The sequence below is a fragment of the Chamaea fasciata genome, unplaced genomic scaffold (assembly GCF_029207755.1).
Source record: "Chamaea fasciata isolate MVZ Bird 193981 ecotype frontalis unplaced genomic scaffold, bChaFas1.0.hap1 SCAF_38, whole genome shotgun sequence".
NCBI classification, from domain to species: domain Eukaryota; kingdom Metazoa; phylum Chordata; class Aves; order Passeriformes; family Sylviidae; genus Chamaea; species Chamaea fasciata.
The window spans coordinates 139,168-163,418 of NW_027094123.1; the positions used below are offsets into that span (position 1 = coordinate 139,168).

Genomic DNA, 24,251 nt, shown 5'->3' on the forward strand with positions numbered 1-24,251 from the left:
TGAGAGTGCTTGGCTGAAACAAAGAGATGGACAAAAGGTGGAAGGGGGAAATAACGCAGGTAAAAGACACAGCTTGAGGCAGCTGCGTGCTTTTCTGCTTCCGGCGTTGGGGAAGACGCGTGTCTGCCGCTCCTCGAGGATCTCAGCCTCCGCAAAGCACGCCGAGCAGAAGCTGGGCCGCTTTTCTGCCTCGCCTTCGGCTCCTTCGGCGCTGCTCCTCTTGCTGCAGCGTGACCCTGCACCCCCTGTGCTGCCGGGACATCCTGCCCCTGCCTGCCGGGACACCCTGCCATCCCAGCGACCAGCCCGGGACTTTTCCACTGTTCCAGCTCAGTGCTCTGAAGATCCTGCAAGGACACCGAAACCAAACTGCCCTGGGTTTTGTGAAACAAAGCCCTCAAAGTTCTTGGTACTGTTGTCGTTTGTCATTAATGCTGTAGTTGTTTGGTGGGGGGGGGGGGAGTTTTTTTTTGTGTTTGTTTGCTTTGTATTACATACTAGTAAAGAACTGCTATTCCTATTTCCCAAATCTTTGCCAAAAAGCCTCTAATTGTAATTTTACCTAGCAGATACCTGTCTTCCTAAACCAAGACACCTATAAACTTAAGGATGGGGCAACAGGCAAAAAAACAAACCAAGGTCTTTCATTCCAAGTGGTAACCCAGTTCAATTAAGCAAGCCGGAACTACGCATGCAGCAGTCTCAATGACACAGCTCAGCTACTGTGACCTTACATGACAATACTTCATCAGTTCTTGCTGGCAGTGTACTTCCAAGTGAGCCCAACCATCTCAGATTAAAGGAAGAAAACCAAAAAACCACTTTTGTTACTGAGGCTGGGGGAAGTGAAGCCATGCATGATACCCAATTTTCATACGGAAGATCTGAAAGCCCCAGCAAGTCTTAACTACCAAGTAAACTAAGGCTGCTGACAATGCAAGCTGAACACAAAGCGTAAAATATGAGAAACCCTGTGTGCCATTATTGCACAAAGCAGGAAGCCTAGCTTTGTAGTGGTGGCATTAGCAGCCGAAGAACTCCAGACTTTGCCTCACCTTTTTCTTACAGATTCTGATAAATTGAATGTTCCAGAAGGGACTTGCAGCAGCAGTTGACCTGAGCTACCAAGACGGGATGTGTTCACGCTCTCTGGACTGCCAGTAACAGGACCACGCACTTTACTCTGAAGAAAACACAGAATATTCAGAGTGTAATTGTTCCCACTAGTTTTCAGCAGCCGGGAATATGAGACAACCTGGAACTTGGCTTTCATACTGATTCAAAAGAAAGAAAAGAACCATAGGATACACTCAATTTACTATTGTTTCAGTAGCCTGTGCTACAAACCATATTCTCAGGTTAAAGGGGAGTTCTTATTTTACTTACACAAGCAATTTTCAGCAAGTTCCACAGTTCCTTCTGTCGTTTCTCCTGAAGCCTAACAACTGTTTCCTCATCTTCACTCATCAGATTCATCACTTTCTCCACTCTGGGGAACAATTCCAATGCCTTCTGTTTTCAAACTACAGTTTTACTATTAAAAAAATAAAAACTAATCAGATCACACATGGGCCACTGCAGTAGGAGAACAGTTCTGAAGTTAATTATTTTCTGTTAACACTGCAAGATCTCAAGAGTCATATGCAATGAGTTTTAAACCTTCTCTTGCTGGAAGAGAAAATACCTTCTCTCAACTCTGAATAAAATGTACAAAGCTCACCTGAGCTGAGCATAAATGATTCAAACTTTTTTTTCAGAGGTCTGGATTGCCTGTAGAAGCAGTCGTACTATTTCCTGGCTGTCACCGCCTGTCCTCTGATCCGGAATGAGAGCCAATATTACACAGAAAGGTCGGTTTATAGGACAGAGTGAGAAGATTCTTAGCGGCTCATTTCCACTACTGCTTTAATCCTGAAACAGCCAAAGTTCAGGATATGCGAGTTTGAGTGGGATGAATTACACTGAATTTTAGCCACCTTCTTCAAAATTTAAAGAACTTGAAAAGGAGAGTTGGGACTGTATCAAAGGAACAGTTGTATCTTTCATCCTTTCTACCCAGAAAGGTTGGTTGTTGCTTATGGCAACAGCCTGCTCTGAGAAGAGCTCCAGAGGAGTTTCGAGAACAGCTCACAAAGCACCAAGAAAGGAAGGCTGGCCTAGTGTGAAACTGACTCCCTGACTTCCCTCTCGAGAAAAGGCAATCCAGGAGAGCCCATGTGCTGCTAGTGTCTGGGCAGGCCTAGAAGTCAGATAGTTTTCTCAATGATCGTTACTACATCTCCAAAGTTACACACAAAGCAAGCTGACCTTGAGCTAAAGCGTCTTTTACCTCTTGGCTTCTCTCTGAGTCTTCGGTACAGCTCTCTGGCTTGTTCTTCTCTAGAAGAAAAAAGCAGGAAAGAAAAGGATTTCCAAAGAACCAAAACATGGAACAAATAGTTTGAGAACTCAAATCTTTTCTATACCTGTCTGCCATTTCAGAACAATGACAGATGAGTCAAAAAACATCTTTAGTGTTAAAGTGCTCCCAGTCCCCCACAATTTGGGTGGAAGAAACAGCCCTTTCACTGTCCTCTAGTGAGTAAGCTTAGCCAGAAACACTCCTGCATCTGAAGCTCAAGGTAGTTCAACTCACAAATCCTCCAGTGTTCCTCCTTGTTTACGACCTAGCGGGCTTCTCTGCAGGTCCACGATGTCTGTCTGCAGGGCCATCATCCTCTTCACTACCTGCTCCACATCATCTTCCTGAAAGCAGGGTAGAACATAAGCAACACAACAGTCTCATACCTAGAGACACTACCACTCACACTCACATTGGTTCTTCCTTTCTCATTCTTATTTCTAAACAAACCAACAAGATGCAAACAGCAGCCTTGGCCAAAGACAAACGAGTCGTTTCAATTCAAGGAAATTCCAAGACGTTTCTGGGGCTTCGCCAAGATCTCCCATTTCCCCCTAAGCCTTACAACAGAATGAGCTTCATGTAGTACTAATAATGGACAAAAATTGTGCCACACAAACCAAGGCAATGTGAAATCTGACATCAGGGCAGATACAAGGGGCTTCTATTTAAGGCAGGGACAATGAAGCTAAAGGGGGAGGAGGGGAGAGATAACAAAAACAAACCTCTTTATGACTAGCAGTTAGATTTAGAAACATACCCACCCACAAAGTTCCACAGCTTGCTCCATCTCTTTCCAGGCAAACAGCAGCTTCTCAGAAGCTACAGGAATCAAAGAAGGGTGACAGGCTTTCTCAGGTTCACAGAGAAGGAGGCAGGTGTTTTTGTGAGGAGAAGAGTCATGAAAAGACCCGTTTGCCAGATGCTATACTCACTAACTCCAAACTCAATCTGCTCTTTATACTTTTCCAGGTCAATTTGGATGCTTGTTTTAAAGAAGTCCAGCTTTGCTTCCAGCTGCTGAGAAAGGGAGGCCATAGAATTCTTCATCTTCCAGATGGCACTATTGTAACGCAACAGATTCATCCTGCAAGGACAAGAAGGTCCTATTAGCCTCTGAAAGTAGAAATCCACCAGGCTTTCATTTACATCCAAAACAGATACTTGAGACAGCGGTGAGGACAAATGCAGTTGTGCCAAAGGGCTAACTCTCCACTTTTCATGAATTGCATACAGCTCCAATCACGGGCTTCCCCATTCCAACAGGGTCCCATTTCTGTCTTCCCTTCCACCAGCGCACAAAGACAGAGATAAGTATTGTGGAGAAACGGCCACCGTACATGGCTGCTCGCTGCCCCTGCTGAAGCCGATTACAGTCCTCTTTCAGCATCCGCATCGTCTGCCAGATCTGACCCCACACTTCCCGCAACTGGAAAAAGTGGAGATTCTTCTTTGGATCCTGAACTGAAAACAGAGGAGGTGGGAGAAAGGGAAATGTACATATCAGCGTGAAGCAGGAATACTGTGTTATCACAAACCAGACCAAAACATTGCTCCTTTGAGGGGCATGTTACTGCCTGCAAAGCCTAGAGCTGGATAACCCCTGTGCAGCTCCCCTAGCATGTCAAAATCAAACACCTCCCTTTTTTAGTTATTCTGATAAACTGAATGAATGACAGTCCATTTTACTGCTTCTTCAGTCCCAATACGCAAAAGCTCCCTCTACTCTTTGTGCATGATACAGACCACAAAACACAGACGCCCCTCTCAACACTGACCCCGGCCCGCCCTTCATATTCATGCCAGAGGAGTCCTTACGGATGCAGCCAACACTTTCTGGATGAGGACGCAAGGCCACCTGAGCCTCAGGAAACTTTCTTGTTATCAAAGAGGAAGAGAAGGTCTGTGTCTGCTGCTGCAGTATCATTCCCCTGCACAAGACAAAAGACCCAACCAGGTTTTCTTGGGAAGAGCAAGCCTTGGCAACACCACAAACAGAAGAGTCCTCCTCAACCAAACACAGAGCACCAAAGGCAACAGGCTGCCTACGCTACAGTGGCTGTTAGGTCTGTGAGGTTACCATGACAAAAGCATGCCACAACAGCAGGGAGTGCTGTGATCCCAAAGCGAGTGCAGTGACTTCTGATTCACTCAAACTTAAGAAAGGGAATACCGAGACTCACCTTGCCATCAGCTGTATGTTTAGTGACCAACTTCTGAGAAAACAATTCAAGTCCTGCTTCCTGCAGTAGTTCCTGGTCCTGTTCTGGAATTCCTGTATCTGACTGAATCCTGGCCTTCACACTCTGCAGAGTCTCTTCCTCTGTCACAGGGTAGGTGTGCACAGTTCCCGTAACCATGTTCAAAGCGTGAAGCACCTACCAGAAGAGTAGCATGGCATGAGAAAGGCTGAAGATACATTGGTCATCTTAGAGCAGAGATTGAGGGACCGAAAAAATGACCACCAAGAAACTCTTCAAAGCACTTGGCAGAATCAAGAAGTCACTTTACAGCTACTTCCTAACATTATGGCAAAGTTCTTGTCCTCCATCAAGTGGAAGAGAGGCCACATGGCAGTTAAATACCTGTAGAATCCTCTATCAGAATATGGAACCAAGCATGCACAGAAGCTATTCGCTACTCCCAACAAGCTCAGGGAGTATTTGTCCTCAAAGAAGCAAGAGGAAAGCACCTGTCACTAACGATCAGGAGACAGTTCTATGAGTTTCTGCCTCACTCTTCCTCCTAAGTCCAGGATTCAGAGGCTCAGGAAACTGCTCTCTGGAAAACTTTTTAGGGTAATACAGACATATTGCTTACCTTCAAGTTCAAAATGTCATCCAATGCTTTGAAACACCCATTGGGTCCATAGGTAGGATCTGTACCTCTCTGACGTGGGTGCCACATTAACATGAGTTGCGGCCATTTCTCCAGCCTCCCAGACAAAACACTGAGCAACAAAAACCAGATCAGAAAAGGTAAAAGTTCATTGGCAGTAACGATACGGCCTGTTCTGTGTGGGAGGACTGACAAAACTGCCCCCCTCCTTCTCCCTCCAGCACTCCACCTCTCCCCATCACAAACGCAGTGTTTAGAAGGCAGAAACCAAGACTACACAAGTCTGACAAGTGACAGTAGTACTGCCTGTGTCACGCACTCAATGTATTCACAGATTAACACAGTAAGGCATATAACACAAACTTGGTCCTTTTGCAGAAGAATCAGTTTATCTCAGCACAGCAATTTTTAGTACTCACCTGTTTAGATTGTTGGGGCAGGGCAAACTGCTAGAAAACTTGACTTCTCCGGATAAGTCTTCTGAAACAACAATATCCAGCTCACTCTTCTGATGCACTTTTGTATGCCTAATGTAAGCGAGTACAATGGTGAAAAAATTGCCTGCCTTTCCCAGCCTGCATGCTAGTAGGCTCTTGAAAGCTACTCTTGACATATAATACAGATGCCACTTTGGTTTCTGTTACCTGCCCTGCGGGAGTCAGCCCTTATCCCATAGAGCAAGTCTCAGGAATGCTGAACTTGCTCAGGTGAGTCAAGCCCCTGTGAAAGGGGTCACTTTCCAAAAGGGCAAGAAACATAGGGATATTATCCTCAGAATCAAGAGACCACACTTCTGCTTCCTGTAAACAGGAAAGTCACATCATGCCCACTTACCACCCAGCCACGGTTCACTCACCATTGCACTGGCTGCCAGTTGGGTAGGAATGGTCGGAAGCCTGTAATGCACTCAAAGGCAAGCGTGCCAAAGCTCCAGGAATCCACTGTCACCCTATACTTCTGCTGTTCCAGCAGCTCTGGGGCCTGATACAGTTTACACACATGAGACAAAGCCAGATGGCTTTGGCCAGAAAGCTCTTAGCTTTCTCTGTCCCTTAACATCTCATTAACATTTGTACAAATAATTAAAGACATTACTGAACACTGCCTCTCACGGGCTTTAAGACCCTCCTGGAGTGAGTAGCATAGGTTACTGGCACTCCTGCTTATTTATAACAGATGCAGGTAGCACAAAAGCCAGTCTCAGCAAAACCCAGTGTCAGCAAAAAAGCAGTCACCTTTGCTAGCTTCAGCACCACAAATGCACCCCATACCGTGCAAGTACCTAATCCCAGCCCAAAGCTTGGTAACAGTTAATTCTATCCCACTAGAAAGCAGTAGCTGCTCTTCTAGCTGAATTCCTTTCTTACCAAGTACTGCAGAGTCCCAACAAAGGATGTGCACAGGCTCCCCTGATCCAACTCCTTAGCATAACCAAGGTCAATGATTTTGTGTATTAACTGAAACACACAACAGAGAATAAGAATGCCAGACTGAAGTCCTGTTAAAAGCACATCATACAGCAGAAAGAAAAGGTCTGGCTCTTCAAAGCTATGCAGGAAAGGTGCCAGTGAAGAGATAGAAGCAGAAATGGGAGGCTACTGTAGATTTCTAAAACCACAATGAATTTGAAGGTGTTGTAGCACACTTAGCAGTTACGCCTCTAGCTCCTTCCGATCTTTGGTCAATCAGGACAGTCTGCTTCTTTCCTTAATAGTTGAAAGTCAAAATGTCAGGTGTTAACAGACGTCTAATACAACGTCTCACTTCAGCTGCACACAGAATACTATGTGACAGTGACCTGAGACAGGTGTTATCCTGGGCTGAGTGCTCTTGCAGAGGGACCATGTAACTGCATGAAGCACATGCAGGTTCCTTGTAAGTTTACTTGTCTGTGCAGGTAGAGACGACTGCTTCCTGCTTACCCTTTGCTCTCCTTGCTGCAGCACAATGTTCTCTGGCTTCAAGTCTCTATGGATGATCCTGTTCTCATGAAGGTATCTGAGAGCAGAAGCTGAGACAGAAAAAGCCAGTTGTTAGAGCTAAGTAACAGTACCTAGCATGAGCTCAGTAAGGATTCATCTACTCTATCTAGTAATAAGCATGGCTTTCACATCAGACCTTGTACAATGAAACATACAACGAAACGCTGAGTGTAAGGGGTAAAGTCAGCACCATAGAACTCTGGACACAAATTGAGTTCTCTCTCTGGATGTTCCCTCACATCCTTCCTGTAAACTGTAGTAATGCTGGCTAGCTTCCAGTAGGCAAGAACCTCCCCGGACTCCCAACACTTTTGGGAGACGATCAAGATCATAAAAGGTCAGTCTGAAATGGAGTCACTAAGGTCACTACTGTATATCTGGAGAGTGGACTCAGGACTAAAAGGGTTTCCATAGTTCAGACAACTGAAGGTACTGCCACCACTTACCAATGTCAGATAACAAGATAAGAATAGCTTCTTCCCGCAAGCCACAGCAATTCTCCAGCTGGTTCAGGTACTTCAAGTAAGGAACACAGAATGTAGTCTTTCCCTTCTCTATCCCGAATGAACTCCAGAGTTCCACAAATTCTCAGGGATGCAAGAAGTTTCAGCAACAGCAATTAAATTCTCCAGAAGCACAAAACTCTATGGACTGTGACCTGCAGTAGCAGCAATTACAGCTTTGTGCCTTGGTTTGATTGCATGGGAAAGAAGATGAAAGAAGTCACTGTCATCCCGTTTTCATCCTCCTATTTGTTCCATCCCTCTTTGCCTGACACTATCAACTCCAATCTGAGGCCTAAGGTCTGTGTTTTAGCTATGGGCAGATTATAGCAAAGGTCAGAAAAGCCTTAGGATTAGAACTACCATGTGTTATCTCTTCCTATGACAGACAAGAGTTCATCACTTTCAGGAAGGGTACAGCCTACAGATGCACCTACCCTACAATGGTCTTGGCCATACTCAAATACTGTTGCACGTCCCCTACACTTGCCCTCATTCTCTGTGTGCAAACTCCTCACAGTGTCACTTGCACCTAAAAAAATACAAAGCACTTAAGTCTTCAAAAGCTGAACATAATACCAAGGACCAAGCCACCAACACTTGTTGATGCCATGACTAGAAATAGGAAACATCAGGGTATGAAAGCAAAGGTTTGAAGGGAAAACTTCAGTAGAAAACCTAGGATCAGATCAGAAGGTGATCCATTCCTAGGTTACCATTCTAGGGACCCCACCTTGCGGAGGTCTCCACCTTGGCAGTACTCCATGGCCAACAATGGCAAGTCATTTGGTGCGAGCTTCTGCATCTCTTCAGGGACATCGTGGGCAGCCACCACATTGGGATGGTTCAGTCTGTAGAACAAAAATTAGGCAAGTATACATGATGTTCTGAAACTGCTATACACTTTCATGTGCTCGTGGTCACCACGCAAAGCCCAACATGGTCACAAATGCTTTGAGAAATTGAGTTAGTGAATTCTAAAGGTTTCCATCTTTCACGGATCTAGACTCATTTTAACTCCTGGCACTTCATACGGAAGACAGTGTGTTTCTTCAACATGTATGCATTACAGATCTGTCTAGAAGGTACAGCAACGAGCCCTGCACAGGAGTGCAAGGGAGTCTGTTGCTACCGTCCAGAAAAGACCCAAACTGCAATGAGACTGCTGCAGCCGAAAATGTTAATCCAACACCCCAAGGGACTGCCGCAGCACAGACGTTAAGTCAGGCAAAGCGGCGGCTCTAGGTAGCAGCGCTGTTGTAGCGCTGAGGGCACGGCAGACGAGCCAAAGACGGCAGTGTGAGACCCAAGAGTAATAGGAATAGGAATAGAAAACAGAAACTTTTAGAGCCCCAAAATCCCCCACAATTCACCCAAAATGCCCCAAAAATGACCCCAAAAAATTCCCACTAAAAATCGAGATTTCAGAGCCCCAAAATCCCAAAAAATGACCCCAAAATCCCGACTGCAAACTGAGATTTTTTTAAGCCCCAAAATCCCTCAAAATCACCCCAAAATTCCCACCAAAAATTCCCACTAAAATTGAGATTTTTTAGAGCCCAAAAATCCCCAAAATTCACCCCAAAATTCCCACCTAAAATCCCTCAAAAAACCCCAAAATTCCCACTAAAAATTGGGATTTTTAGAGCCCCCAAAATCCCAAAAATTCACCCAAAAATTGGAATTTTTAAAGTCCCAAAATCCCCTAAATTCACCCCAAAATTTCCACCCAAAATCCCCTAAATTCACCCCAAAATTCCCACTAAAAATTGGAACTTTTAGAGCCCCAAAATCCCCCAAAATTCACCCAAAATGCCCCAAAAATGACCCCAAAAATTCCCATTAAAAATCGGGATTTCAGAGCCCCAAAATCCCAAAAATTGACCTAAAAATTCGCCCCAAAAATCAGGATTTCAGAGCCCCAAAATCCCCAAAAATGACCCCAAAGTTCTGATTGAAAAATGGGATTTTTGAAGCCCCAAAATTACCCAAATTCACCCCAAAATTCCCACCCAAAATCCCCCAAAATTCTCACTAAAATTGAGATTTTTGGAGGCCCCAAATCCCCAAAAATGACCCCAAAATTCCCACTAAAAATTGGAATTTTTAGGAGCCCCAAAATCCCCAAAATTCACCCAAAAATTGGAATTTTTGAAGTCCCAAAACCCCCAAAATTCACCCCAAAATTCCCACTAAAAATTTGGATTTTTAAAGCCCCCAAATCCCCCAAATTCACCCAAAATTCCGACTGAAAATTGGGATTTTTGATGCCCCAAAATCCCCAAAATTCTCCCCAAAAATCCCAAAAAACCCCCAAACCCCCTCCCAGTACAAACCAGTAAAGAAAAACCCCAAACCAGTATAAACCAGTACAAACCAGTCACCTCAAATCCCTTCCCAGTTCATCCCACTTCATCCCAGTGACCCCTAAACCCTGTCCCAGTACAAACCAGTAAGGAAAACCCCCAAACCAGTACAAACCAGTATAACCCAGTACAAACCAGTACAAACCAGTATAAACCAGTAACTCCCAGTATCCCCCAGCGCCGGGCCCTGGCCCTGAGCCGCTCCCTGGAGGCCACCGAGCATCGAGAGATCCCAGTTCAAACCAGTACGGACAGGTGAGGGCACTGGGACGGGGACTGGGGGTCACTGGTTTATACTGGGATGGACTGGGACTGGGTTTGGGGTCACTGGTTTATACTGGGATGGACTGGGAGTGGGTTTGGGGTCACTGGTTTATACTGGGATGGACTGGGAGTGGGTTTGGGGGTTACTGGTTTATTCTGGTTTAAACTGGTTTTAGGGTTTCTGGGCGTGGTGTAACCTTTGCCCCTCCACCCACAGGTGAACGACCACGCCCTTTGTCAGGCCACGCCCCCTTCCCTTATATGGAGCTACAAGGGCGGGACAAACTGGGCGGGGCCTGGGGGTTACTGGGTTGTACTGGGAGGGAGTGGGAGGGGCCAACGCGGCTCTGACCCCGCCCACCGCACCGAGATGCAAATTTATGTAAATGAGAGCACAAATAAACGCGAATGACATCACTTACCACAGGGACTGGGAGTTGCTGGTTTGTACTGGGAGGGGCCTGGGCGTGGCTCTGACCCCACCCACCTCACTGATGCGCCAGCCTTATGTAAATTTATGCAAATGAGAGGCGAAATAAATGCGGGTGACGTCAATTGTACACCGAGGAGCAAAGCGGCGCCGGGGGAATGATGGGATAAACCGAGGCACAGAGCGGCGCAGGGCATGACGGGATACACCAAGGCGCAAAGTGGCACTGCAGGGAATGACGGGATACACCGAGGCACAGAGTGCCGCAGGGCATGACGGGATACACCGAGGCGCAAAGCGGCACCGCGGGGCATGACGGGATACACCGAGGCGCAAAGCGGCGCCGCAGGGCATGACGGGATACACCGAGGCGCAAAGCGGCACCGCGGGGCATGACGGGATACACCGAGGCGCAAAGTGGCACTGCAGGGAATGACGGGATACACCGAGGCACAGAGTGCCGCAGGGCATGACGGGATACACCGAGGCGCAAAGCGGCGCGGGGCATGACGGGATACACCGAGGCGCAAAGCGGCGCCGCAGGGCATGACGGGATACACCGAGGCGCAAAGCGGCACCGCGGGGCATGACGGGATACACCGAGGCGCAAAGCGCCGCCGCAGGGCATGACGGGATACACCGAGGTGTAATTCGGCGCGGGGCATGACGGGATACACCGAGGCGCAAAGTGGCACCGCAGGGCATGACGGGATACACCGAGGCGCAAAGCGGCACCGCGGGGCACGATGGGATACACCGAGGCGCAAAGTGGCGCCGCAGGGCATGACGGGATACACCGAGGCGCAAAGGGGCACCACGGGGAATGACGGGATACACCGAGGCGCAAAGTGGCGTGGGGCATGACGGGATACACCGAGGCCCCAAATGACCCCAAAATTGTCCCGAATTTCCCCCCCAAAAAATCCGCCCCAAATTTCCCCAAAAATCCCCAAAATTCCCCTCAAATTTCCCCAAAATGTAAAAAAATTCCCAAAATTTCCTCAAAAGTCACAAAATATTCCCAAAATTTCTTCAAAAATCCCCCAAAATTCTTCAAAATTCCACAAATATCTCCCCCAAAATTGTCCCCAAATCCCCCCAAAATCGACCAAAATTCTCCCGAAATTCCCCCCAAAAACAGCCCACAAAAATTCCCAAAATTTCCTCAAAAATTCCCCAAATTTTACCAAAATCCAAAAAAAATTCCCAAAATTTTGTCAAAAATCCCCCCAAATTCCCCAAAATTATCAAAATTTTTTTCAAAAATCCTCCAAATTCTCCCAAATTTCAACAAAATCTAAAAAAAATCCCAAAATTTCTGCAAAAATCCCCCCAAATTCCCAAAATTTCCCTCCCAAATCACCCAAAATTTCCCCCAATATGACCCAAAATGGTCCAAAAATTCCCAGGATTTCACCATTCCTTCTTTGAATTCCTCCGAATCCCCCGGATTTCCCCCTAAAATTCCCAAATTTTCCCATAGTTCCCCCAAATAACCCCCAAATTTCCAGAAAAAAAAAACAAATTTCCCCCCAAAAGTCCCAAATTTTTTCCCAAATTCCTCCCAAAATCCCCCAAAATTTCCCCCCAAATCCCCTGAATTTTCCCAAAATCCCCAAAATTCCCCCAATTTTTTCCAAATTACCCAAATTTTCCCCCAAATTCTACCAAATTTCCCAAAAAATTCCCCCAAATTTGCCCCAAAATGACCCCAAATCATCAAAATTCTCCCAAAATTCCTTCAAAACTCTCCAAAATTCCCCCAAATTTTCCCAAAATCCGCCAAATTCTCTCCCTGCAGAGCGCCCACTGGTGGCCCTCGAGGTTGGAAAGTTTTGGGGGAAAAAACCCGAAATTTGGGGTGAAAATTCGAGAATTTGGGGGAAATTTGGGATTTTTGGGGTCGTTTTTAGGGGAATTCTGGGGGGAAAATGGAGGATTTGGAAAATCTGGGAGAATTTTGGGGAAATTTTGGGAGATTTGGAGTGAAAATTGGGAATTTGGGGATTTTGGGGGGAATTTTTAGGTGATTTTGGGGGAAAATCGGGAAAATTTTGGGATTTTTTGATGGTTTGGGGTCGTTTTTAAGGGGATTTTTGGGGAAAATTTGGGGGAAAGCCCCCAAAATTTGGGAAAATTGGGAAAAAAAATGGGAACATTTGGGGGGATTTGAAAGATTTGGGAATTTTTGCGGAAAATTTTGGCGAATTTTGGGGGAATTTTTTGAGGATTCTGTGGGAAACTTTCGGAATATTATAAAAAATTGGGAAAAATTGAGAAAAATGGGGAAAAATTGGGAAAAAATTGGGAAAAATGGGGAAAAATTGGGAAAAAATTGGGAAAAATGGGGAAAAATTGGGAAAAAATTGGGAAAAATAAGGGAAAATTTTGGGAATTTTTTCGAGGAAAAAAATTGGAATTTTTTGGGGGGCAAATTTGGAGTTTTTGGGAAATTTGGGGATTTTTGTGGGAATTTTGAGGGATCCCCGCTCTGCCCCATAGATCCCGAATCCCAAACCCCGCCCCACAGATCCCATCCCCGCCCCACAGATGGCTCCTGCCCCACAGATTGTCCCGCCCCCGTCTCTGCCCCACAGGAGCCGCTGGAGCCGCCCCACAGGATCCGGCACCCCCGAGTGACCTCCTGAGCAACCCCTGCCACGGTGAGCCCCACGGCTGAGCCCTGACCCACGGATCTGAGACCCACGGCTGAGCCCTGACCCACAGATCCCGGACCCACAGATCCCTGCCCCACAGATCCCTGCCTTGCCAGGGGCCGGGGCTCAGGCCTTGGCCTTTTGGATTCATGGAACACATCCAGGTTTGCTCAGCACCAGAGACACCTTTGCCTTGTCTGTCCCCACCTGTCATCAGTGCCTGCAGTGATGGAACCTGGGGACACTTTCTCCATTGGGTCTCTCTGTGTGTCCCATTAAAACTGCAAAAAACTTCAGTGTTTTAATTTACCTTTGAGTTCTTGAGAAGTTTTTGGAACACTCTTTCAGGGACAGAGTTGAATGGAAACACCAAATCCACGGGAGGGTCATTCAAGTCCTTGTGCTGTTTCTGTGCTGCTGAGCTGGGTCGGGCTCCTGGCACAGAGGCAGCTCCTGGCAACAAAGGAAACTTTTAGAAAGACATTTCCCCTGAGGAGAAATCCTCCTTCAGATGGGTCACCTGTATTATTTGAAATGTAGACTCAGAGTGAAAGTTTACAGTGGCATAACAACCTTTTCTGTTCCTTTCTCATTAATTGTTAACTCTCTCCTTTTTGTTTGCTTTGGTTAATTTTGCTTTTAACAGTAGAGAACATCATTCTTACATGGAATATTAGGTTTTGCACTTAGGCTAATTGATATCTACGCCTGTAGAACCCATACCTATGGAATATTAAGTTTTAAATACAATACGTACGTTTCATGAGCAGAAAACCACGTTGAACTAAACAAGTGTCCCCCAGCTCCTCCAGGATCCCTAACTGTTCCCTCAGCGCCCATTCGCCCGCCCCCAAAGCGTCCCCGGATCCCTTGAACGCTCCGACCCCACAGATTCCCCTTAGAGCGACTTCAGGGATTCATCTCCAATCATCCCCCCCGGCCTCGGAGCCCCTCGGAACACGGTTCTGCGCCTAAAAACTCCTGCCCCGCCCCGCGCCCTAGAGAGCTCGGTTACAGCTCCCCAAGCTCCCCGCAAGTGCTCCCGAGCCGCACACGTTCCCCCCGAGGACCTCAAATCGCGGCTCGGACACAAAAGTGTCCCCAAAGCGCCTTCCCGGAGCCCCAGACGCCGCGTTCGAGCCACTTCCGGGACTACAGCTCCCAGCATGCTCCGCGGCGCACTCGGAGCGCTACTCCAGCCGTGACTCCATCTCCCATCATGCCCCGCGCCCCGCCGACAGCCATTGGAGCTGCGCCTCCACCTCCCGTGATGCTCCGCGGCGCCGTTCAACCCTGTTCTACCCGCGCCTACAACTCCCATCATCCCCCGCGCCCCAGAGAGTCCCCTCAGAGCCCCCCAGGTGCCCGCCCGGACCCCGAAGGGCCCCGGATTCCCCTCCCTGACCTCCAAGTGCCCCCCTGGACCCCGAATTGTCCGACAGAATCCCTAAGTGCTCCTCCAAGTGTCCGCCCGCTTCCCAAATGTGTCCTCCAGACCCTCAAGTTCTCTCCAAATTCCCTGCCCCAAATGTGCCCCAGAAATGTCTCCATGAACCCCAAAGTTGCCCCTTTTACCCTGTCTGAGAAAATGCTAAAGAAGATGACAAAAGGACTAAAAATAGAGCAAATCAGCATGAAGAAGAAGAAATCAATAGCCAGTAGTGGTCAATCAATTCATGAAGGGAAGTGTGTTACTTAGAACCAATGACCAATAACTTTCTTCGTTGCTAAAAATATATTGATTTTTTAATGTCAATATAAAAATTAGCTAATAAAATATAGAAAAATGTTATTATAAAAAAATTAAATTTCTAATTTTATTATTTACATAAGTTTGTTTTTATAAAAAAATGCTGAATTTTCTTTGATGTTTTGGGAGCGCAGTCCAAGGTGGGTGATGTCACACGTGGTGAGGCTGGGTGAGAAGCAGGTTGTCCAAACAGGGTCAGCCTGCAAGGGGCTCATTCTTCGCTGTGCTCAGAACTCCTAAGGAGACATTCAGCACCAAGATCACCTAAAGAACGCTTCAGTCAACTCTTCAATGAAATGAAAAATAAAAAAAATACTCCTGCAATTAAAAAACCAAAAATCACGAGGTGCGCTTTGATATCTTCCTCCTTAAGGGAATTCCGAACTGATTCCAAGCAGCTGCACAAGCCGTGGAGACTTGAAGACAACTGAAGGAAGACCAAGAGCTCCGCAGGGATTTCGGTGGTTTTTTATCAGGTGGATTTGGGGCTTAGTCCAGGAGCCCCGAGGAACAGACCCCTGAGGAACACCACTGGTGACCGGCTGCCAGCTGGATGCGGCGCCATTCCCCACCACCCTCTGCCTTTGCCTCCCCAGCAAAGAGTGCTCCTGTCCAAGCCGTGGGCCGCCGGCTTTTCCAGGAGTGTGCTGTGGGAGACAGTGTCAAAGGCCTTGCTGAAGTCCAAACAGACAACATCCAAAGCCTCTCCCACATCCACCACGCAGGTCACCTGTTCATAGAAGAGGCAGGTTGGTCAAACAACACCTGCCCCTCCTAAACCCGTGCTGGCTGGCTCTGATCCCCGGGCCGTCCTGTAGGTGCTGCATGATGACACTCAATATAAACTGCTCCGTGACCTTACCGGGTACTGAGGTCAGGCTAACTGGCCTCTATTTACCAGTTCCTCCTTCCCACCCTTTTTGTGAATGGCTGTCACACTGGCCAGTTTCCGGTCCTCCGGAACCTCACCAGTGAGCCAGGACTGTTGGTAAATGATGGAGAGCGGCTTCACAAGCTCATCTGCCAGCTCCCTCATCACCCTGTGGTGGATCCCACTTGGGCCCACAGATCTGTGAACATCCATTTGGCTCAGCAGTTCTCTGGCTGCCTCCTCCTGGATAACAGGGGCACCATTCTATTCCCTGACACCATCTACCAGCCCAGGAGGGCAGCTGTCCTGAGGACAAGCCATATTCCCACTAAAGACTGAGGCAAAGAAGGCATTAAGCACTTCTGCCATCTCCTCATCTGCAGTTCCTAAGTTCCCTCCCACATCCAGCAGAGAACAAAGGTCGGTTTTTAGCCTTCCTTTTGCCGTAATATATTTGTAAAACCATTTTTTATTTTCCTTCACAAACTTGCTGCCGTTGGTAGGACATTTAGTGACAGAAGCTGCAGCTCGTTCTCCAGGAAGGGTTCTTGGAAAGAGCAGACAGGACTGTGGAGAAGATTCTGGGAAAGCTGAAACAGCTTTTAAAAAATGAAACAAAAATGGAAAGAACCAATCCAAGATGGTTTTCTCTATTTATTTCTATGCTCCCCTTTTCCATTTTGCACTACTTCTCCATCTCATTAACTACAAATGGATCTCACCTCTAAGATCCATGACTTGGCAAGTTTTGGACGCTGTAAAATACCATGAGCTACACACAATTTGCCTACCCCCGTTTTTCTTGGAAAGCAATGCTGGAGACGCAAGTGCAGTGCTTGGGCCAGGTACGAATTCTGCATTCAAGGAATGTTCTCTGACAGTGTGTGACCCTCAACAGGGACAATGCACAGCAGCGGCCAAGGGGATTGCTCTGCCACAGTGCAGGAGTCAAGGCTCTGGGTCTTGGCTCAACGGGGCAAAGTTCCCGTGTTTGGAAGGCTCAGGGGCTGCCCCCGGGGCGCGCGGGGCTCGGCGTGGCGCTGAGCGGGCAACGGACAAACGGACCCGGGGAAAAACGGCCCCGGGGCTTCAGTTGCAGCGGCAGCAGTGGCAGCAGCAGCAGCAGCAAAAAAAAGCTACTCTTGTGACTCCCTCCTGCTTCTCCTCTCCCTCTCCTGCAGTCCCACACCCGCTCCCAGTCTCCCTGTCCCGGTGTCCCCCTCCTCTCCCAGTGTCCCTCTCCCCTGCAGGGCCGGGCCATGCCCCCGGCCCGCCCCCGGCCCCGGGCGGGGCTGCCCCGTCCCCGCCCCCGGGCCTCCCACCGCGCTCTCGCCTCCGCCCGCCTCTGGCTGTCCTGGCGATGGCGGTGCTGGGCGGGGATCGGTGCCTGGGCCAGGGACAGTATCGCCGCGCTTTGCCTCCGCCTGTTCCGAGCCCGGCCCCGGCCCCTCCCGGGCCCCGCGGACACACGCGGCGCGGCCGCTCCCGCCGCCTGCGCTGCGCCTTCCCCGGCCCGAGCTCCGCCGCTGGCCAGCGCGGCCGCCGGCCCCGAGCCGCCAGTGTCGCCTTCCCAGGAGCGAACGCCTGGGGATGCCCGGCCTGGGGTGGTTGAGGGGCGCTCAGGGGCCGTTCCTGGCCCCAGGCCGAGCGCTGACAGCCGCGTCTCTCCGGCAGGGAAGGCGCAGCAGGGCCTCCAGGAGCAGTACCGGCTGGGTTCGCTGCTGGGGCGCGGCGACTTCGGAACTGTCTTCGCGGCGACGCGGCTTTCGGATGGCGCCCCGGTGAGCGGCGGGCGCAGGAGGAGGGGGTGCAGGAGGAGGAGGAGGAGAAGGGCGGAGGAGGAGGAAGAGGATGGGGCTGGGCAGGGCGGGCGGTGAGCTCAGCCCGCTGCTCCCCTTGCCTTGCAGGTGGCCATCAAAAGGGTGCCACGGAACCGCGTCCGGCACTGGGGAGAGCTGGTGAGTGAGCGGGGGCCAGCGGGAGAAGCCGGGGCGTGCCGGGCGGGGACGAGCCGAGGCCCGGCAGGGTGGAATCCGCCAGGACGCCTCAAGGGAGAGCGGGCGTGCGGCCACTGGAGGGTGCAGAACATCCCGGGCAGGGTGAGCGCTTCCCCACCCCTGGCAGGGCCTCAGCCCCACTGACGGCATCGTGGTCCTCCCACAGCCCAACGGCACCAGCGCACCGCTGGAGATCGTGCTGCTGGACAGGGTCTCCACTGGCTTCCCTGGTGTGGTCCAGCTGCTGGAGTGGGTGGAGCTCTCCAACGACATCGTGATGGTGCTGGAGCGCCCGGAGCGGTGTCAGGACCTCCAGCATTTCATTCGGGCACGGAGGTTCCTGTCCGAGGAGGTGGCGCGGGAGCTGTTCCGCCAGGTCCTGGAAGCCGTGCGGCACTGCACCAGCTGCGGGGTCCTGCACAGGGACATCAAACCCCAGAACATCTTGGTTGACCTGGCTACCGGGCAGGCCAAATTGATTGACTTTGGCTGTGGCACCTACCTGCAAAAGACAGCATACACTCAATTTGCAGGTGAGCCCACGCAGGGGGGTGCTCCCGGTCCCAGCATCTCATGGCCCAGCCTGGGTGTGGCAGCAGGGACTCTCCCTTTTGCTGCCAGACACAGCACTGAGTCTTCAGCCAAGTGGCTTTTGAGCAGGGGTGTGTGGGGGGCCAGCTTCCAGCCCTGCTGGCAGCCTTTGCCAGCCACTCTGCCCAGGTCTGGCGCTGGGGTTGGGGCAGGCAGCTCGACAAAAACACCTGTGGGTGAGAGTAGCAGAGAAGCGGGGGCTAGAAGCAGTGCAGCAGCCAGTTTGGCGTGCAGGCAAGAATGGGCTTGGGCTGTTCTGCCTGCCTTATTTGCCCTGGCTTCATAATGTTTTTTGGGGCAATGCAGGCAGGGAGGATGAGGGCATGGTTTTTCCCCGGCGCTGGGTGGGTTTTTCCTTTGGATGTCATGGCCAGGCCTTGCCACGGCTTCCGCTGCCCCCTTCCGACACTAGTAGCTTTTTTTCCAACCCTGAGTTTGTGAACAAGTCACTGGTGCTGGTGAGAGAGCAGCAGGTCACCCCCCGTGCCACTGGTGCAGCCCCCGCATGCCCAGGGATGCTGGGGCCAGGCTCTGGGAGCAGCAGCATCCCCCTGATGAACTCCATCTGTATTCCATAGGAACACCATCCTACAGCCCCCCGGAATGGAGCCACTGTGGCTGGTACTATGGCGAGCCAGCTACCATCTGGTCCCTGGGCATCCTGCTGCACCAGATGGTCTGTGGAAGACACCCTTTCAGGAGGGGTCAGAAGATCAGCTGGGACCATCAGCTCTCCCTGCCACAACGGCTCTCTCAAGGTGGATGCTCATCTCTGGGCACGGGGGGAATACCAGTGCTGGGAAACAGCAGTTGGCTTGTGAGCATCCTGCTTTGGCAGCTGCTGAGGAGGTGGCACATGTCCTGCTCTCCTGATCTCCTCCAAAACAGGGAATTGGTGGGAAAGTTTAGGCCCAGCTCTGAGCACATGCAGCATGGCCTGGGCATGGGAATAGTGGGACAGGAGCTTTCTCCAACTGACTGGTGGCTTCTGGTTTCTCTCCCCAGATTGCCAAGATCTGATCAGGTGGTGTTTATCAGTGCACTCCTTGGACAGGCCCTCATTAGAAGACCTGTTCTGTGATCCTTGGATGCAGGATACTCACCTGCCATAGAAGAAGGGAGCGAGCCACAGGCACACTTTGATGCAGGGCCCTGGTAAGTTCCAGCTGCACACATGCCTCGGCGATCAGAAGCAGAGCAACCCAGACTTTTTGTCCTGCCTGTGTCACTGCGCAGGGCTCATGGGATGGGCGCAGGCAGCCCTCGTGCTGGAGCCGAGCTGCTCTGCCCAGCACTGGTGGCTGCCATCCAGGCTGGTTTTGCTTGTCCTGGTTCACTGACAGCTGGGGCCCTGGGCAGAGCCCTGAGAGCCTGGTCTCACCCCCAGGGAACGAGAAGGAGCCCCTGGAGAAGCTGGACAAGGTGGGGCTGCTGCTGCTGGAGACAGCGAGGACAACATCAAGGATGAAAACCTCTTCTGGGACCTGGCCACCACAAAGGTGAAGATGATTGACTTCGATTCTGGCACCTTCTTCAAAGCCAGGCTCCACAGCCAATTTGCAGATGAGTCCACGCACAGGGGGATGCTCCCAGATTTGGGCATTGCACGGCCTGTCCAGGAACCACAGGTTCCTCTCTTTGCTGGGGCAGGTCCAACTGATTGTTCAGTGGGCTGCCAAGCTGCTTTTTGGCAGGGCTGGGGGCACAGGCTGGGGTGGTTACGAAATGGGAGTTGGCTCCTGGCCCTGCCAACAGCCCCCACCACCCACCGTGCCCTGGGCTGGGGCTGGGGCAGCCAGCCCGACACAAACAAACCCCCCAGGTGGGAGCAGAGGTGGGACTCCAGAGCCTGTCCATGGGCTGCTTTGCTTTGCAGGCAAGGAAGGGCTTGGGCTGCTCCACTGCCCTTGTTTGCTTTGGGATCACCATTATTTTGGGGGGCAGTGCAGGGGGGAAGAGTGAAAGCATGGGCTTCCCTCACTGGTGGGTGGGTTTTTCCCAAGCATGTCGGAATTGGCCCTTCCTCAAACCCCTGACAGAGATCACATCTTTTACCTTTTCCCTTGTTTCCCCTTTTTGTCTGTTAATTTGTTGTTTGTTTTTCTAAAGGAAGTGTTCTAGGTGGTGTCCAGTTTGGATTGGGAAGTGCTTGGGACCAGCTGTGGCGTGGATGGGCCGCGCCCTTGGAGAAGGCTGAGGACGTGGTTTGGGAGCAGCTTTTCTTCCAGCGGCGGATGGCGTGAGGTGGGTCCCCGTCTTCTTGGCACAGGTGGGGTAAGCGCTTTTGGGAGATGGCAGCCAGCACAGGAGCATCTTGCTCTGGGCAGCTGCTGAGGGCTGGATGCGCCGTGGCTGGCTGCAGGCTGGGCACACGTCCTGCCAGCAATGATGGGCAGCTTTGGGCCCAGCCCTGAGCACGGCCAGCGTGGCCTGGGCACCGCGGGCGGCTGGGACAAGGGCACAGGAGCCTTCAGCTGACGGGCGGTTTCTGGTTTCTGTCCTTGCAGCCGGGCTCTGCGGGTGCTGAGGCTGCTCTGGGCTCTGCCAGGGCTCTGCTGGGCTCAGCACCGGGCCGGAATCAGCCAAAGAAGAAACGGTGTGCCCTGCAGCAGAGACTTGCCTTGAGCATTTTGGCAATGCGGCTCAAGTTTGCAGTGTACATCTCCAAGAGAAAACATGATACCGCCCAAAAAATAAACTTCTTCAATACCTTCTGAAATGAAATCAATCTGGGATGGCCCCAAATGACATTTTTAAGCTTGCTCAAGCTGTAGCTCAGCTCTTCTCTGAACAGTTCTGTCCTCCACCTGCCTTTTCCTTCACAATGCTCTCTATTTTTCCCCAGTGAGTTCCCAGCCCATGCCAGTCTCCATCACACTGTTGCCTTCCTTGGTGCCCCTCAGCATGAGGAAGACTGAGTCCCAGGCTTAGGGACTGGCACTGGCTGAAGAGTAGCAATGTCTCAGTGGCCCAGAGACATTTTAGTGTCATTCAGAGCTGCTCTCCAGCCCTCAGCTCTCCTCACTGCTGAGTTCCCACTCCCTTTTTGTCGTCCTTCCAGCAGGATGACCAAGGGGCTCTTGGATGTCTCTGTATCCATGCACAGAAGGCTCTGTCTGCGCCAGGGTTTCCATAATGTCTTTGTACCCATGGGTATGGAATGAACACAGAGAGGGAAAGTGTCAGGCACGGTGCTTGTGCACTCCTTCCTTTCTATACAAGACACATCCATGCACACCTCACATACAGATGTATTAAAAGGATAGGGATGGATAGAGATTTTCCACAGAGCTCTAACTTTGGCTCACTTGTAAGCCGGAAGCCAGGGGATTTTTTCCCAGCTTTGTGTGAGTAGGTGTCTAAGAGCTGAGGAGAGCAGCATTTAGAAGCAGTTTCAGGATTTCTAGGCAGGAAATGGAGCTGACAACCATCAGTGTAACTCGCTGTATTCATCGGGATGGGATGCTGGTTCTTTAGGAATGTGGCACAATGGAGAGACAAGACTTGGAACAATCCCAGCTCTCTGTGGATTTGTGCAAAGGGAGAGCAGCAGGAAAACTTTGTGTCTGCTTTGGGGGACACAAGGTCCACGGAGCTGGGGTGGCAGAGGGAAACGCGGGCTGGTGGCAGGTGAAGTCCTGTTTCATGACATCCCAGAGTGGCACAGGACAAAGCTAAAAGCACCCACCACCCCACTGATGAAATCCTTGGGCTGCTACACACAGTATAGGAAAAACTGCTGTCACACAATCCATTGGGATTTAAAACTTTCATTTGCAACACTTTTGCTCCAAGTTTCAAACTGCCAAATTTTTACACTCAAGATGCAGTCGTACACAATCCATCTTTCAATTTCCTATTGCTTTAAGTTTAAATTTACTTCATATTAGGAAATAATTCCAACATCTGCAAAAGAATGCAGCTGATGAATCCTTGCCACGAGCACATTTACAAAGCAACTGAGTTCTCATTTCAAAACATCACTTACATCTTTTTAATCCACACTTATGGAAGACTTTTAACTACACGGTTTTGGGGCAGTTTTTATCTTTTGTATTTTTTCCGGTTTTCTCTTTTTTTTTTTTTTTTTAACAGAAAACACATCCTAAAGAATGTGCTTCCTTTGTTTCCTGTTCCTGTATGGAGCAGCTCCCTTCCCACTGGCCCTGCAGGGCTGAGGCTTTTCCCCGTTGCTGGGCACAGACTGATGGAGCAGCACTGCTGAACACGGGGACACAGAGGGAGCAGAAGCAGCTGCCTGTGTCCACCTGCAGCTCCAAGGCCCAAATTGGTTCCCCCCTGTCCCAGCTGTTGGGGGGTCACACTTTTATTGGGGTCCCTCATCTATTCAGTCCCCACCCTCCCCGGGCTGCTGGGAGTCCCAGGAACCCAAAAAGCTCCCCCCTCTTCTGTCTCCCCACTTACGGGTACTGGGACTGACTGGGCTCATACTGGGACTGACCGGTGTTATAAATGCATATTATAAACTTGGCTTTTTGCAAGATGTGTTCTATATGGTTAAGAATATTGTGTAATGATATAAGTTTTTTTAGTTCTGCTATTAGTAAAGAAAATTAGGCATAGAGGTACTAGATGATATAGTATGCTTAAACTGTCTGTTTGGTCGGGATAACATCTAGTGAACATGTAAAGGAGACTCTGCTATTGAGATACCAACTATCAGCATCTACCATATGAAGAAAGTACGGACCAAGGCCCAAGCTGGAGGTGATAATGAAGACACAGCCAAGAAACACGCATGCCCTAAAACAGCGGACCCAAGGAGGCACCATGCAAAACAGTTCCCGGAATATGGAAACTAGTTTATGGAAAAATATGAACATTCAACAGGTTGATACAATGGAAATGGTATTTAAAGAATGACTCTGATACAGCAGAGCGTGGACTTGGCTAAATGCCAAGTCAACCGGCCAAACGTACTTAGCTTTTTTTTTTTATCTCCTAACTGACTCATTTTCTATTAAACCTGTTTCTGAAAATTTACATAGAAAGTGAACCTTGTTTTTCACAGACTGGGCTCATACTGGGACTGACCGGGCTCATACTGGGAGCAGCCACTGCCGGCACCGGGACCCCCCAAAAACACCTCCCGGGGAGCCCCCGATGTCCCCCCGAGGGGCATCTGCTGCTCGGCTTTGCAGCCCCGTGAGTTCCAAACATCCCCCCAACAAACCCCAAACCCAGGGACCCCCCGGGATATTTGGGGCGAGCTCCCCCTCCCCGGCCCCCTGCGGGATGGGGGGCGATGATCCCGGCGGTGCCGCCAGTTCAGGGAGCGCTGGAGTCGCCGCTCCCTCCGCTCGTCTTCTCCTCCCGCTCCTGCCGCCGCTGCGCCTCTTCCTCCCTCCCTCCTCCTCCTCCCCCGGGCCCGGGCCCCGCCTGGGAGGGCGGGGACAAGGAAAGGGCGGGAACTGGGCGGGGAAAGAGGCGGGGTCAGGGACAGGGCGGGAATCGTGAGGGGAAAGAGTCGGGGCGAAGGCGACGCGTCGTCGTAAAACCGCCCGGGTTCGCTTAAAATCACCAAAATGCGCCTAAATTTCTCCAAAAGGGCCTAAAATCCACCCTAACACGGATCAGGTT

The 24,251-nt window shown here is 50.3% G+C and overlaps 1 protein-coding gene across 1 annotated transcript; it reads right to left on the reverse strand.

Moving 5' to 3' along the window:
* Nucleotides 1-247: 247 nt before the first annotated feature.
* On the reverse strand, nucleotides 248-14,281 carry LOC136303580 (inhibitor of nuclear factor kappa-B kinase subunit beta-like). The gene is given in 20 exon segments (XM_066207210.1): nucleotides 248-347; nucleotides 1,056-1,183; nucleotides 1,387-1,534; nucleotides 2,330-2,379; nucleotides 2,636-2,745; nucleotides 3,162-3,223; nucleotides 3,337-3,488; nucleotides 3,742-3,865; nucleotides 4,220-4,269; nucleotides 4,271-4,332; nucleotides 4,585-4,779; nucleotides 5,222-5,351; nucleotides 5,659-5,766; nucleotides 6,096-6,220; nucleotides 6,607-6,696; nucleotides 7,162-7,250; nucleotides 7,668-7,737; nucleotides 8,458-8,575; nucleotides 13,752-13,802; nucleotides 14,199-14,281. Coding segments are annotated over 18 exon segments (1,680 nt in total). The 3' UTR covers nucleotides 248-347; nucleotides 1,056-1,183; nucleotides 1,387-1,523.
* Between the last annotated feature and the right edge of the window lie 9,970 nt (nucleotides 14,282-24,251).